This window comes from Mauremys reevesii, linkage group 20, assembly GCF_016161935.1.
Source record: "Mauremys reevesii isolate NIE-2019 linkage group 20, ASM1616193v1, whole genome shotgun sequence".
Lineage (NCBI taxonomy): Eukaryota > Metazoa > Chordata > Testudines > Geoemydidae > Mauremys > Mauremys reevesii.
Genome location: NC_052642.1, coordinates 19,436,315 through 19,449,600, shown reverse-complemented (window position 1 = coordinate 19,449,600; position 13,286 = coordinate 19,436,315). Strand labels below are relative to the sequence as shown.

At 37.0% G+C, this 13,286-nt stretch overlaps 1 protein-coding gene across 19 annotated transcripts in view; it reads left to right on the top strand.

Moving 5' to 3' along the window:
* Positions 1-13,286, top strand: part of BRIP1 (BRCA1 interacting protein C-terminal helicase 1) — a 232,857-nt gene that overhangs the window by 22,320 nt on the left and 197,251 nt on the right. For all 19 annotated transcript variants that reach the window (XM_039507814.1, XM_039507813.1, XM_039507812.1 and 16 more), the window contains exon 7: positions 12,555-12,845. In XM_039507814.1, coding sequence (XP_039363748.1) covers positions 12,555-12,845 — 291 coding nt within the window. The remainder of the gene's footprint in view (positions 1-12,554; positions 12,846-13,286) is intronic.

The window sequence follows — 13,286 nt, the reverse complement described above, 5'->3', positions numbered from 1 at the left end:
AGGAATTAATTCGTACAAAAACTCAAGTGTTAAGAAGCAAGTGGAGTTAGTTATGGGCATAATGTAACGTAAGAATGTGTGTAAGTGGGGAGATGGAAGAATTAACCAAAAGGAAGTGGCATAATGGAAAACATTCTGTAGGAAGGCAGCTTGGTTCAACAGATAAGGCACAAACATGGGAATCAGGAAACATGAGTTTTATTCTCAGCTTTTGCTGCATGACTTCGGGTAAGTTGCTTTAAGGAAGACCTTTCCACTGTCCATAAGGGGGAAGGTATTCTTAGTTCCAATAGCAATGCATGATTATTCTGTTCTTTTTTTTAATCTTTATAACAATTAGTGAGTTGTAATGCTAGTGAGGGTGCTGGATTGACTTCACTGGACATGAGGTGTTTATCAACAGAGTGACTGTAGCAAGGGAGCTGGCAGTCCCAGCTCAGCACCAATGCACCTCCACTTTAATGTGCAAGGCCACTTTGGGCCTGAAAATAGAGTTTTGCCCATACACTTCCCAGTAACTTTGTCACAGGTGTGGGTTTAAAAGGCTTGGCTGGCTAGTCACTTTCTTTTTCATTACAAGAAAACAAAAGCAATTTGATATATCATGTTATGTTAATACTCACTGCTGTGGTGGTGCTGGCCAACTGAAACATACTGTGAGGCGAAAAAGGCAGCTGTTAACTCTAAATGCAAGCCAGAAATGCTTCTGCTTTGGATGGGCAAGCTTGATACACTCTTAATAATAACTACTGTTGAAAGTATATTAAAACATATGTATTAAGCAGCTTGTGACAATCTTTTTTTTCCTAAAAGAAAACAAAATTAATGATAACCTGTGGTTCTGCATCATATGATGACACAAAGGACAAGGGGAGGGCAAAACACAGGAGGGAAAACTATCAGTACAGAATCTGAGCTGCCCTCCTCTCAGTCTACAGCTATCTAGTCTAAAATGGGCCTATACATTTTTATTAGGGCTGTCGGTTAACTGCAGTTAACTCGTACGATTAACTAAAAAAAATTAACTGCAATTAAAAAAATTAATGGCTATTGATCGCACTGTTAAACAATAGAATACCAATTGAAATTTATTACAATTTTTTGGATGTTTTCCTACATTTTCAAATATATTGATTTCTATTGCAACACGGAATACACAGTGTACGGTGCTCACTTTATATTATTATTTTTTATTACAAATATTTGCGCTCTAAAAATGATAAATTAAATAGTATTTTTCAATTCACTGCGTACAAGTACTGTGCAGTGCAATCTCTTTATCGTGAAAGTATAACTTACAAGTGTAGATTTTTTTTGGTACATAACTGCACTCAAAAACAATATATTTAAAACTTCAGAGCCTACAAGTCCACTCAGTCCTACTTTTTGTTCAGCCATTTGCTAAGACAAACAATTTTGTTTACATTTACAGGAGATACTGCTGACTGCTTCTTATTTACAACGTCACCTGAAAGTGAGAACAGGTGTTCACATGGCGTTGCAAGGTATTTACTTGCCAGATATGCTAAACATTCATATGTCCCTTCATGCTTGGGCCACCATTCCAGAGGACATGCTTCCATGCTGATGATGCTGCTTAAAAAAATAATGCGTTAATTAAATTTGTAACTGAACTCCTTAGGGGAGAATTGTATGTCTCCTGTTCTGTTTTACCCACTTTCTGCCATGTATTTCATGCTATAGCAGTCTCGGATGATGACCTAGCACATATTCGTTTTAAGAATACTTTCACAGCAGATTTGACAAAATGCATAGAAGGTACCAATATGAGATTTCTAAGGCTAGATACAGCACTCATCCCAAGGTTTAAGAATCTGAAGTGCCTTCCAAAATCTGAGAGGGACGAGGTATGGAAAATGCTTTCAGATGTCTTAAAAGAGCAACACTGCGATGTGGAAACTACAGAACCTGAACCACCAAAAAAGGAAATCATCCTTCTGCTGGTGGCATCTGACTCAGATGATGAAAATGAACATGCATTGATCTGCTCTGCTTTAGATCATTATCAAGCAGGACCCGTCATCAGCATTGGATGCATGTCCCCTGGAAAGGTGGTTGAAGCATCAAGGGAATCTTTAGTGCATCAGGCATGTAAATATCTTGCGATGCCGTCTACAACAGTGCACTGTGAACGCTTGTTCTCACTTTCAGGTGACACTGTAAACAAGAAGTGGGCAGGATTATCTCCTGCAAATTGTAATCAAACTTGTTTGTCTGAGTGATTGGCTGAAGTAGGACTGAGTGGATTTGTAGGTTCTTAAGTTTTACATTGTTTTATTTTGAATGCAGTTATGTTTTGTACATAATTCTACATTTGTAAGTTCAACGTTCATTATAAAGAGATTCCGTTACAGAACTTTCATTAAGTGAATTGAAATATACTATTTCTTTTGTTTTTTTACAGTGCAAATATTTGTAATAAAAAATAAATGTAAAGTGAGCACTGTACACTTTGTATTCTGTGTTGTAATTGAAATTAATATATAAATGTAGAAAACATCCAAAATATTTAAATAAATGGTATTCTATTGTATGATTAATTTTTTTAATCGCATGATTAATCATGATTAATATTTTTTAATCGCTTGACAGCCTTAATTTTTATAAGCCCTGTTGGACATTAATACAAGGTAAACACATGCTCTTGTGATACTAGTAGTGTTTTGATTAAATGAACTAGTTTACAATAGTTATAATAGTTAAGTCACTTTTGAGGAAAATATATTACACTTTATTTTTTGTTTCTCTCATTTATATTCCAAATTCTTTATATATTTATTAATTACTTTATTTTTAATAATAATAAATAATAATTATTTTAAATAATTATTAATTATTTTATAAATTCTTTATTTATTTATTAATTACTTTAACATCTTTTTTAAGACTGACATTTTATTTGTCAATAACTCTGATGTGTTGATCTTTATTTTCGTTTATTTCAGGAAAATAGATACAAACAGTGTACTATGGTGCTGCCCTCATAGGCATGATTAATTAAACCATTCAGTTTTATACTATTTACTGTGTTTAGCTTTTGAGCACCATTTATTGCCTATAATCAATATGAGAGAACTAGTGAGAAGCACCTTCCAATTCTGTATCAAGGGAATGTCTGTAGACATAATGAAGGCCGGGCCCTTCCTGTCCAAAGCAATTGACTGTCTTTAGCGTCTTTGAGCCTGGGAACCCATGTTTTTTCTTGAACTGGGGATTCTTACAAAACAGTGCAGTTCTAGTATAAATCTAGATGAGAAATTATACCCTTGTTGTACTCTCTTGGTTAATTATGCAGAAGCATTGACTTTGAGAAACTGGGGCAGCTGTGTTAAGGAATCCCCATTTACACTAGGTAAAAAAGTAAACAGTAAATGGAGAGTAGTGTAACAAACACTTGGGGTATCAAAAAACAACTGTGAAAAGAATCTGTCTTAATGTGCTAGCCCACTGCAGTTTAACATATTGCTTACAACCTTCACAATAGAGTTTGAGTGACTTCAGTTACACATTCCAGGAGACTGGCAGTCTGTTACAATCAGAGTCCAGACTCTAAAGCAGGCTAATTTACAGCAATGGGATGAAGAAAGTTGTGGATTTGTATTACACACTCTCACCTGACACCGTATCTGATCCCTTACCCGCTGATTGACATCTTGAATGAGCTCTTTGAAGCAAGTTCCAGCTTAATTAAAACGTTTGCTTGGTTAGCAGTGATCTGTGAAAGCCTGTGATAAATATTGAATCGGGTTCACCTGCTGGTTACTGTGAGTGGATAAACAGCTGCTTTGTGCAGTTTAATCAAGAGACTGTAGCAGCAGAATACTACTCCTTTTAAAAGAGTTTTAAAAAAGAATAGCTGAAAAGCTCTAGTAATGTCACTTCTGATATCTTACTAGGGTGTGCTTGTGTGAGATTTCACACAACAGGTATTCACCACTGTATCATTCAGGTGGCTTTGTACCCAATGAAATATAGAAGAAGATATCAAGAAGTCCTCTTATCTCTGTGCTTCAAAGATCATAGCCTCAGTGTTTGTTTAACCTTATTTTACACTTTACTCTCTCAGTGCATTTGACTCTTCTTTTATTATTCATAGAATCTCAGAAATGCAGGGTTGGAAGGGACTTTAAGAGGTCATCAAGTCCAGCCCCCTGCACTGAGGCAGGACCAAATAAACCTAGACTATCCCTGACAAGTGTTTATCCACCCTGTTCTTAAAAACCTCCATTGATCGGGATTCCACAACCTCCCTTGGAAGCCTCTTTCAGAAATTAACTACCCTTAATAGTAGGAGAGCTTTTCCTAATATCTAACCTAAATCTCCCTTGCTGTAGATTAAGCCCATTATTTCCTGTCCTGTCTTCAGTTGGCATGGAGAACAGTTGATCCCCATCCTCTTTATAACATATATTTTAGGAGTGTTATCAGGTCTCCCTTCAGTCTTCTTTTCTCAAGACTAAATGTTCCCAGTGTTTTTTTAACTTTTCCTCCTAGGTCAGGTTTTGATATTTGTTGCTCTCCTCTGGACTCTCCAATTTGTCCACATTTTTCCTAATGTGTGGCACCTAGAATTGAACACAATACTCCAAGCGGAGGCTTCACCAGTGCTGAGTAGAGTGGGACAATTACCTCTCAGGTCTTGCATACAATACTCCTGTTAATACACAGCAGAATGATATTACCCTTCTTTTGCAACTGTTGACTCATATTTGGTTTGTGGTCCACTATAACCCCCAGATCCTTTACAGCAGTACTATCATCTAGCCAGTTATTCCCCATTTTGTAGTTGTGCATTTGATTTCTCCTTAAGTGTAGTACTTTGCACTTATCTTTATTGAATTTCATCTTGTTGAATTCAGACCAATTCTCCAGTTTGTCACAGTCATTTTGAATTCTAATCCAGTCCTCTAAAGTGTTTGCAACCCCTTCCAGCTTGGTGTCATCTGCAAATTTTATAAACACACACTCCACTCTATTATCCAAGTCATTAATGAAAATATTAACTAGTACTGGATCTAGCACTGACCCCTACACAACCCCTTCATTCCTTTGGATGAAGGAAAAGCAAGCCCCAGGAATAATTTCTTTTTGTTGTAGAAAATGAGGCGCACAAAAAGACACTGCCCCCCAAAAATCTCTAACTCTCAGAAGTGGGACTGTTACTCTGGGGAAGCCAGGCTTCCCAGTGATAGGGAAACTTGGACTAGCCAAGGAAACTGCTTTGTGGATATCAGCTTAGAGATGGGAGGTCAGTTGAGTTTCCAATTTAACTTTTCCTGAGGGAGAGAGACAGAGTCTAGTCTCAGCCTTTGCGGAGAGAACTTGGGGAATGTACAGGTTTTTTTTACAGGAAACAAACAAGACACAAGGGAGAAAAGCCCATTGAGATGCTCTGAGTGACAGAGGGATTCCTTGAGTGGGGATGACAGAGAAAGGGTAGAACTTGTTTCACGGGTTTTGGAAGCTCAGGAACATGCTGATAACCAAACCCCTGATGTGAGCACCAACCACCTTGACAAACTACACAACCAGATGAAAGCACTCTGGCAGAAACTGGATGATAGGACACATGCAGCCCAGAGTGGCTGGCTGAGTAGCAAGAATGAAGCAAGCAAGTAGAGATCATCCTTGGAAAGATGAGGAGGCTTCTATAAGTGAAAGACGCCCATCTTTTGGATTTAAAACTCCTATTTCAGGAATAAGGCCACCAGGAGCTGATCCACATCACTGCCAGTGCACATAATTGGCACAAATACAAAGGAAAAGGCAAGGAAAATAAGCTGCAGTTGGAGAAGGTGGCCCCAGATTATCAGGAGAAATCTAAGAACCACATTAAATTCAAGAACAAACACAAGATCATGATCACAGATGTGGAAGAACACCTGTATCACAAGAACAGCGGCTGGACTTGGGGATAACTTGCAGGAAGCTTGGGGAAGACTCCAGCCATCCGTATGACTAGATAGCTGAGCTGCAAACTCATGTTGGAGAACTTAAAAGACAGCTGGCCCAGAAGGAAGAGGAAATGCAAGCAGCCGTGATTAAGATGTAAGAGGAAGAAAGCCAGAAGAACATGGCCCAGAAAAAATATCTGTAAACTGGAATCTCAGATTAATGAACATCAAGGACACCTTGAGCGAGTACATAGGAACAAAGCAAAAACCCGGAAGCAGGAGCTGAGGAAAAAGCTGAAAGTACTGGGAATGGAGCTAGAAGACACAGTAGACTCCACTGCTCCAGAGTGGGAACTCACATTAAAGTGGGAACAGAAAATGTCTTTCGTGAAGAAGACCCTGAATGATGAGACAAAGACCCATGAGGCACAAACCCAGGCGATAAGAGAGAGGCAGCTACAAGCTATGAAGGAGCTGGCAGAACAGCTGGAACACACCAAGTGAGTGACAGCAAACTTTGAGAAGGCAAAGCAGGCTCTGGAGAGTGAGCAGGCAGAGAGCTGTTCAGTGAGGTGAAGATACTTCATCAATGCAAAGAGGACTCTGAGTTCAAGTCCAAGAAAGTAGAAGTCCAGCGCCAAGATCTGCAGGTAAAATAAGTTGACTGTAAGAGTGTGGAGTGAGCTGGCTAGGAAAGTTACCAGACATCAGTGCAAGCGAAACAATGTCACAGGCCTTCTGAACTGATCAGAAAGCACATCACTCAAGTCAGCGAAAGACTGAATCACAGCCTCTGGATGCTCAGGAGTGGTTGCAGGAGGAGAAGTGCCAGAAGCTGAGCCTCAGCACTAAGCTGAGGCAGATGGAGGAGGAGAACAGCTTCCAAGAGCAGCAAAAAGAGAGCAGGAGACCATGAGATCCACCTCCTGAGTATCAGAGTTACTCAGTTCTAGAAATGGAGGAGCAAAAATGTGGAGAAGAGAAGGTAGTGAAAGAACACAGTGTGTCTGGGGGGAGGGGCTGGGTGATATTACTCACATAATATCATGGGTGGAAGAAGAACACAAATGGATACAATTAAATGAAATCCTAAAAGCCTCAGGCAAGGCTGTGCAGACCTTTATAATTGACACCCCAAGAGGAAGCTGGATGTTGTGGACGTTCTCAGTGTATGTGTGTATGTATCTGACATTTGCATTATTTATTATCTAAGTATTGATTTGGAAAGGTGGTTTATTTTGAGTCCCTCTAGCTAGGAACAAAGGAATTGCCAAACTGGATCAGACTCAGTCATCCTGTCCAGTATCATGTGTCTAACAGTGGTTAGCATCAGATGCTTCTAAGGAAGGTGCAAGAGACCTGCAGGAGGTAGATATTCAGTAATTCCCTCTCATTCCCTGAAAGTCTCATCCCACCTCCTAATAGTTAAAAATTGGTTTAAGCCCTGAAGCATGAGGATTGTATATCTCTTGCAAACATTTTTAAGCATTAACTACTATAATTTTGGAAATTCTTGTTATCCATGTAAATGTCCATTCCCTTAGTATCTTGCTAAATTCGACAGTGAAAATGATAAAATTTAACCATAGATGGTGTAAACAGTTGTTAGCTCAACTATTTTTTAGCTCAGTGTGGATAGAGCCAAACTGTGTTATAACCAGTTATTTTAAAACTTCCTTGCTTAAGCCAGTATTTTCTACCAGGATTAAATCACTTGGTATTTTTAAACCAGGTATCATAGTTTGGCTCTCTGGGCCAAGCAGTGTAACAGATGGAGCACAATCATATTTAACATCTCTGGGTAAACTTGGCTGTTTTCATACCGTGGAACAGGGCCTTATGAATAAATTAGGTATTGCCCTTCATCTTTCCTTAAAAAAAGTATGTTCCTCTAATTCTAAATATTTTAATGAGTTATAAAATGATAATGTAGATAAAGTTTTTCTTTATCCCAACAATTTAACTTGTTTTTCCCAGTTACTATCTTTGTGTGTATCTAGGAATTCTTTCAATAAAAAGATTTAAAACCCAAAATAGGTACTATATAATTTGGGAAATGCAGGCGAAAGATATTTATTGAGCACGTATGGTGTACCAGACTGTTCAGATGCAGATGTGCTCCCTATCCCAGGGGGTTTACAAGCAAAATAAAATAATTTATAAAAAAACTCAAGAACATTGTTGTAGCAGCAATATTAATATAACAAAAATTCTACCACAGAAGTCTCGTTCTTCAACTTACTGCCAAATACAGAGAAAAACATGGTCCTTGTGGTTAACAAACTTGGGTCCTGAAGGTTATCAAATTTGGGCTGTTAGTAAAATAAGTTTTAGTATACAAGTTAACTTTCTTTCCTCACTATTTCTCAGTTGCCCTGAAAGGGAATATGACAGATACTTTTGTTGTAGCTTGGCAAGCTCCTCTCCTTCCTGAAATGCAGATTTATAATTTTTACTGCAGTACTCCCCAACTATACAGTAAATACCTCTTACAGTGAAAAGTAACTAGGACTTTTTTTTCCTCTTTCTACAGTAATGGAAGACTACAATGTCATAAATTACACTATGTCACAACTGCAATTATATAAATAGCTTCTGGTACAGAAATGCAGAACCCAAAGGGTCACTTATGAAAATGTTTAAAAGCTCAACTATTTCATATCTAATTCAACTTTTTTTTTTTTAAACAAGAAAATCTCTGCAGAAATTTGCATGACTGAGTATTGCAAGATGTAGGGTAGCATGGGAGAGAAGTTGCTGCTTTAACCATCCTGTTGCCTTAATTATTCCTTCTTTATGTTGGATTTCCAGAGATATTTGTCAGTTTGGGACTATTTTACTGTGTTTTAAGTCATAAAATGGACACTACTTTGTGGTCTACTAGAAATCTAGCCTGCTGAAGTCCCAAACACTAACTTTTTTAAGGAAGATAAATCCTATGATGACATTTAGATTCTCTTTATTTTTAAAGGCTTGTTTGGGTCCTTTGCAACTGAAATATAAGCATTTATTGCTGAGGACCCCAAAATAATTTACTTTTAAATATAAAGAGTGTGTATGCGCTTGCAGCACACATGCAATGCTTCCTCCAGGAATTTTGCCCGAAACTTACCTTCCTCAATGAAAGCAAATTTTGAGGGCCTGAACTAGTTGAACAGTAATATCCTTTTTTAATTGTTAAGCTTTAGAGGGGCTGAGGTTTTTTTTACTCAAAAATGTGTTTTTAGAAAATAAACGTAAAAATAACCCATTAAACCATGAAATTATGTGGCTACATGCAGCTGGGTCATAAATTAATTGTACTCAAGCAGGGTTGGGGAATAGCTTGCCTAAAACAGACAATCCTCTTTACTGATTGATCCTGTCTGCTGTTTACTTTAAGCCACTTGTCACGCAACTCATGGAAACCCGAAACTTAATTGTTTTATGAAGTGCTTCCTCATGTGTCAATGCCTAACCGATAGGCACTTTCAATTATATTGTATACTGTATATCTGAAAGATCTTTCCCCAAAAATTTCTAACAGAGAAAGAACATTTGAAAGTGTGAAACTCCAGTTTAATGCAAATAAAGGTCTCACCTTCTCAAATAAGAGCCTTCTTAATGTGTGGGGTTTTTTGTTGTTTTTTTTTTTTTGTTATACAGGCACCTCTTTAAAGTGTTCCCCCCCGCCCCCTTTGGCTGATGGCGTCTGTGGTTTTCAGAAATGTTATGACTACTGCATAGCAGTTATATACTTTTACTGGTTACTATAAAATTGGCCTGAGTTTACAGCTTTCCTGATGTTGATTTTTTATTTATTTTATTTTATTTTATTTTTTAGTAAAAGGTAACATTTTAAAGCTGCAATAGTGAGTGAAGTGCTTCTTAAAGCCAGTATTATGCCAATTTCACTCTTTTTAAGAAAAACTTTAAGGTCACCCGTAAAAAACCTGTAATTTATATATACCCCACACACATGCAGGCATTATGGTTTTAATTTTACCTTTTTAAAACTTTTTAATAAAAAGCTTATTTGAATTTTATTTTTTTCCCCAAAGTACGGTAGAAGGACTTATAACTGTTGGTGTTGTACATAAAGAATTTGAATTGCATTTTCCAATCATCTTGATTGTATAAGTACAGTATAGGACAGCAAATGTTACTGTGCTTTGGGAAATTGTTGGTGCACTGGTCTAAATTACTCTAAAATTTACATTTAGTAAAGTAAATGTTTAGGCCTCACATTATCCTCCCATAAAGGATTGATGGTATTGCATCATCTCTGAGGGGGAAAAAATGAATTCAAATGAAAGGGGATAGATATGGGCAAAAAGGCTTGCACAGTAGGCAAAAGTAAACTGATTCTGCAGCTTATTTACATTAATTTTCTTAGTATGTTATAAATATCATTATTTCAAAGACCAAAATAGAATATAGATCAAAATATCACGATATAATTTGCATTCCAATTTTCTGAGAGTATAAACTGAGTCGGATATTGTCGCATATGTAACATACACCACATGTCAGCTGTTTCCTGCTTCACTGCTGACAAGAGTCCCATTCATAACTCTCTTCTTTTTATCCTTTCAGTGAATAAGTAATTATTCAATATAGAAGGCAGGATATTTGGAACTGGCTATTTAATGTGGCAGCACACCGTAATGAAATCTGCTGTTACTGGCAACCTGAGAGGGGAATGTAACAATTCCAGCATGGCTGTAACTTTATCTGCTTTGACGGCCTGTTTATTTGGCACATCAGTGAACCTTTTATCCCAGTGAGTGACAGCTCCAGAAGGGTCACATTTACATCCATTCTATCATGTATTGTAATATTTAATGGCGGACAAGGTTGAGTGGGACTCAGGGTAATTTGAACTTGCTTTTCCACAGAGTGGAGGCTAAGAGACAGCTTGATCCCCAGTATTGTGGTGTAACACATTCCATGACTTAGCATTTGATTATGAAGGATAATCAATTAAAAGTAGGGGGAAAAAATTTCAGCTGTCAAGTACATTTTGTTGCTACTTGCGCCATCAAACTAAAAACGAAGTGCAAACTATTTTACGCTGTTAAGGCGAGCTGATCAGTTTTTCACTATTGCATGTGCTTGTACAGACAAGATACTCTTCTTACAGATCTCTTAACATTTTCTTTGTATCATCTACATACATACTAATTATTAGTCTTCCCAATAGTTTTTATTGTGGAAGAGATTGAGGAGGATGAGTTTCTCTGTGACAAAGTAATTAGAGTGGAAAAAAAGCCCAGTTGTCCTGCTATTCCAAATATTTTTCCTGGATCAGTTCTGTTAGTTAAGAATTATGAAACTCTTAAGACAAAATGAGAGTATTCACTAGAATTGACTAATGGCATAACACCATGATGAGTGTCTTACTAGTGGAGCATATGCTTTGAAGCCAATTTAGTGAAATTTGATTTGCAGATGAAACAATATTAAAAGAAAGTTTTCAGTATTAGTTTTAATTTGGTTGCCCAGTCAGGTCTTGATCCTACAAGGTGCTGCAGAGTCGTGTCCTGATCCAGCAAAGCTCTTAAGCACATGCTTACATTTATGTATACGAGAAGTCTCTCTGACTTCAGTTGCACTATTCACATGCTTAAGTGCTTTACTGGATTGAGGCCAGAGTGCTCAGCACCTTATAGGATCAAGCCCTCAATGGAAAAGTAATTTCCTTTAGCTGGCAGTCAGTATATAAGTACTTTGTTCAAATTAAGAAACATAATAAACAATCCTTTTCCCCCACATTAATGTTTCTCACTTTTTCTTCATTTGTCTGCTATGAAACAAAGGCTGCCATCTGGTTTGAAGACAGCTTGTGTCTCTTGTATAACATGCTTTTACTCAGTCCTTAAGGCCTGGGAACTCCTAACTCTAGGCGTCCTGCATAACTTGCTACTAAACTGTCCTGGCTTTTTTCATTGTAATAATTTGTCACAGGTAAATTAGAGGTAATTGGCCATGCTTGATGGCAGAAAATGAATCTAAAGTAGAAAAACTTTCCTTGTGCATTGTAAAAATTAGTTTAAAATTCTTTTTCTTTTCTGGCACAAAGGAATAAACAAATTAAAATGTCATGTACAAAATAATGTTATTTTACTGGCATAGCACTTGAGTTTAACCACAATGTGGTTTGTTTAAATCCTGGAGAGACAGTGAGCAGTACCAGTAAAACTTTCTATATGTAAAATTAATAGAAGGTATAACCAAGGACATGCATCAACTTTGCTACTAAATTTCGTATGTTGATTTTGATGGTAACATTTTAATTTCCATCAAAGCAATGGCATATTAATCTGGAAAATATTATAATGACTGGCAAAGAATATATAAAGAAAAGAGCAGATGGAGAATTTGGTAATCACTTAATGTTTTTTTACTTGAGAGATACTCTCTTTTCTATGATAACTTTTTTTTTAAAATTACCTGGAGACCCTCTTAGAAATTATTTTGAGATTTTGTAATGTTTTGTGTATACTTTTAACTTGAGTCCACTATTCAAAGTTTGATAGATTAATTAATGGGAAGTTTTGAACCACCCTAGAGGAAAACTCTCAGTGGTCAATATGGAGATTTGGTATAAGCAGTTTGCAGTTGTAATGTCCTAATAAACTTTCTGTGTTTTGGTTACAGTCTCCTGGCCCCTGCACACAGTGTTCCTGTTCTTCTGCAAAAGAAAATGGTAAAAATGTTAGTAATGCAAAGAGGAAGGAAAATGGAGGAAAGCCACACATCCCCAAAATATTTTTTGGAACTCGAACACACAAGCAAATAGCTCAGATTACTAGAGAGCTGCAGAGGACAGTGTACTCCAGTGTCCGTATGACGATTCTTTCTAGCCGGGATCATACCTGTGTTCATCCAGTGGTATCCAGAAGTAGTAACAGGAATGAAAAATGCGCGGACTTGCTGGAAGGAAAAAATGTGAGTAGTTTTGTTTCAGAAAATGAGTATTCATTAAAAAATATTAATGAAAGATTTAGCTGCCCGAGCAGCTGGATTGAGTAACATTCTAACTTCTTAATGGCACACTGGTTGGAAGCTCTTTTGTAACTTCTAATTCATTTTGCATTAGACCATTAATCTTTAGTAAATCTTGGTCCACAGCATCAAAATGTAAAAAGCGTAATAGATTATGACAATATATGATTATAGTTTTAATTCGGGAGCTTAATTGTAATTGCAATAACCTTTGCTTTCTCAAAACTTATTTTTTAAATTAAATTAAATAATCCATTCAGGCCTGATTTCTCTCTGCTTATTCTTTTCTTTTATTTTATTTTATTGAGCGTATCTGGGCATTGAAGATGATTAGAATGCATGGGGGTAAAATTATTGTAATAATTCTCTAGTTGCAACAAACTG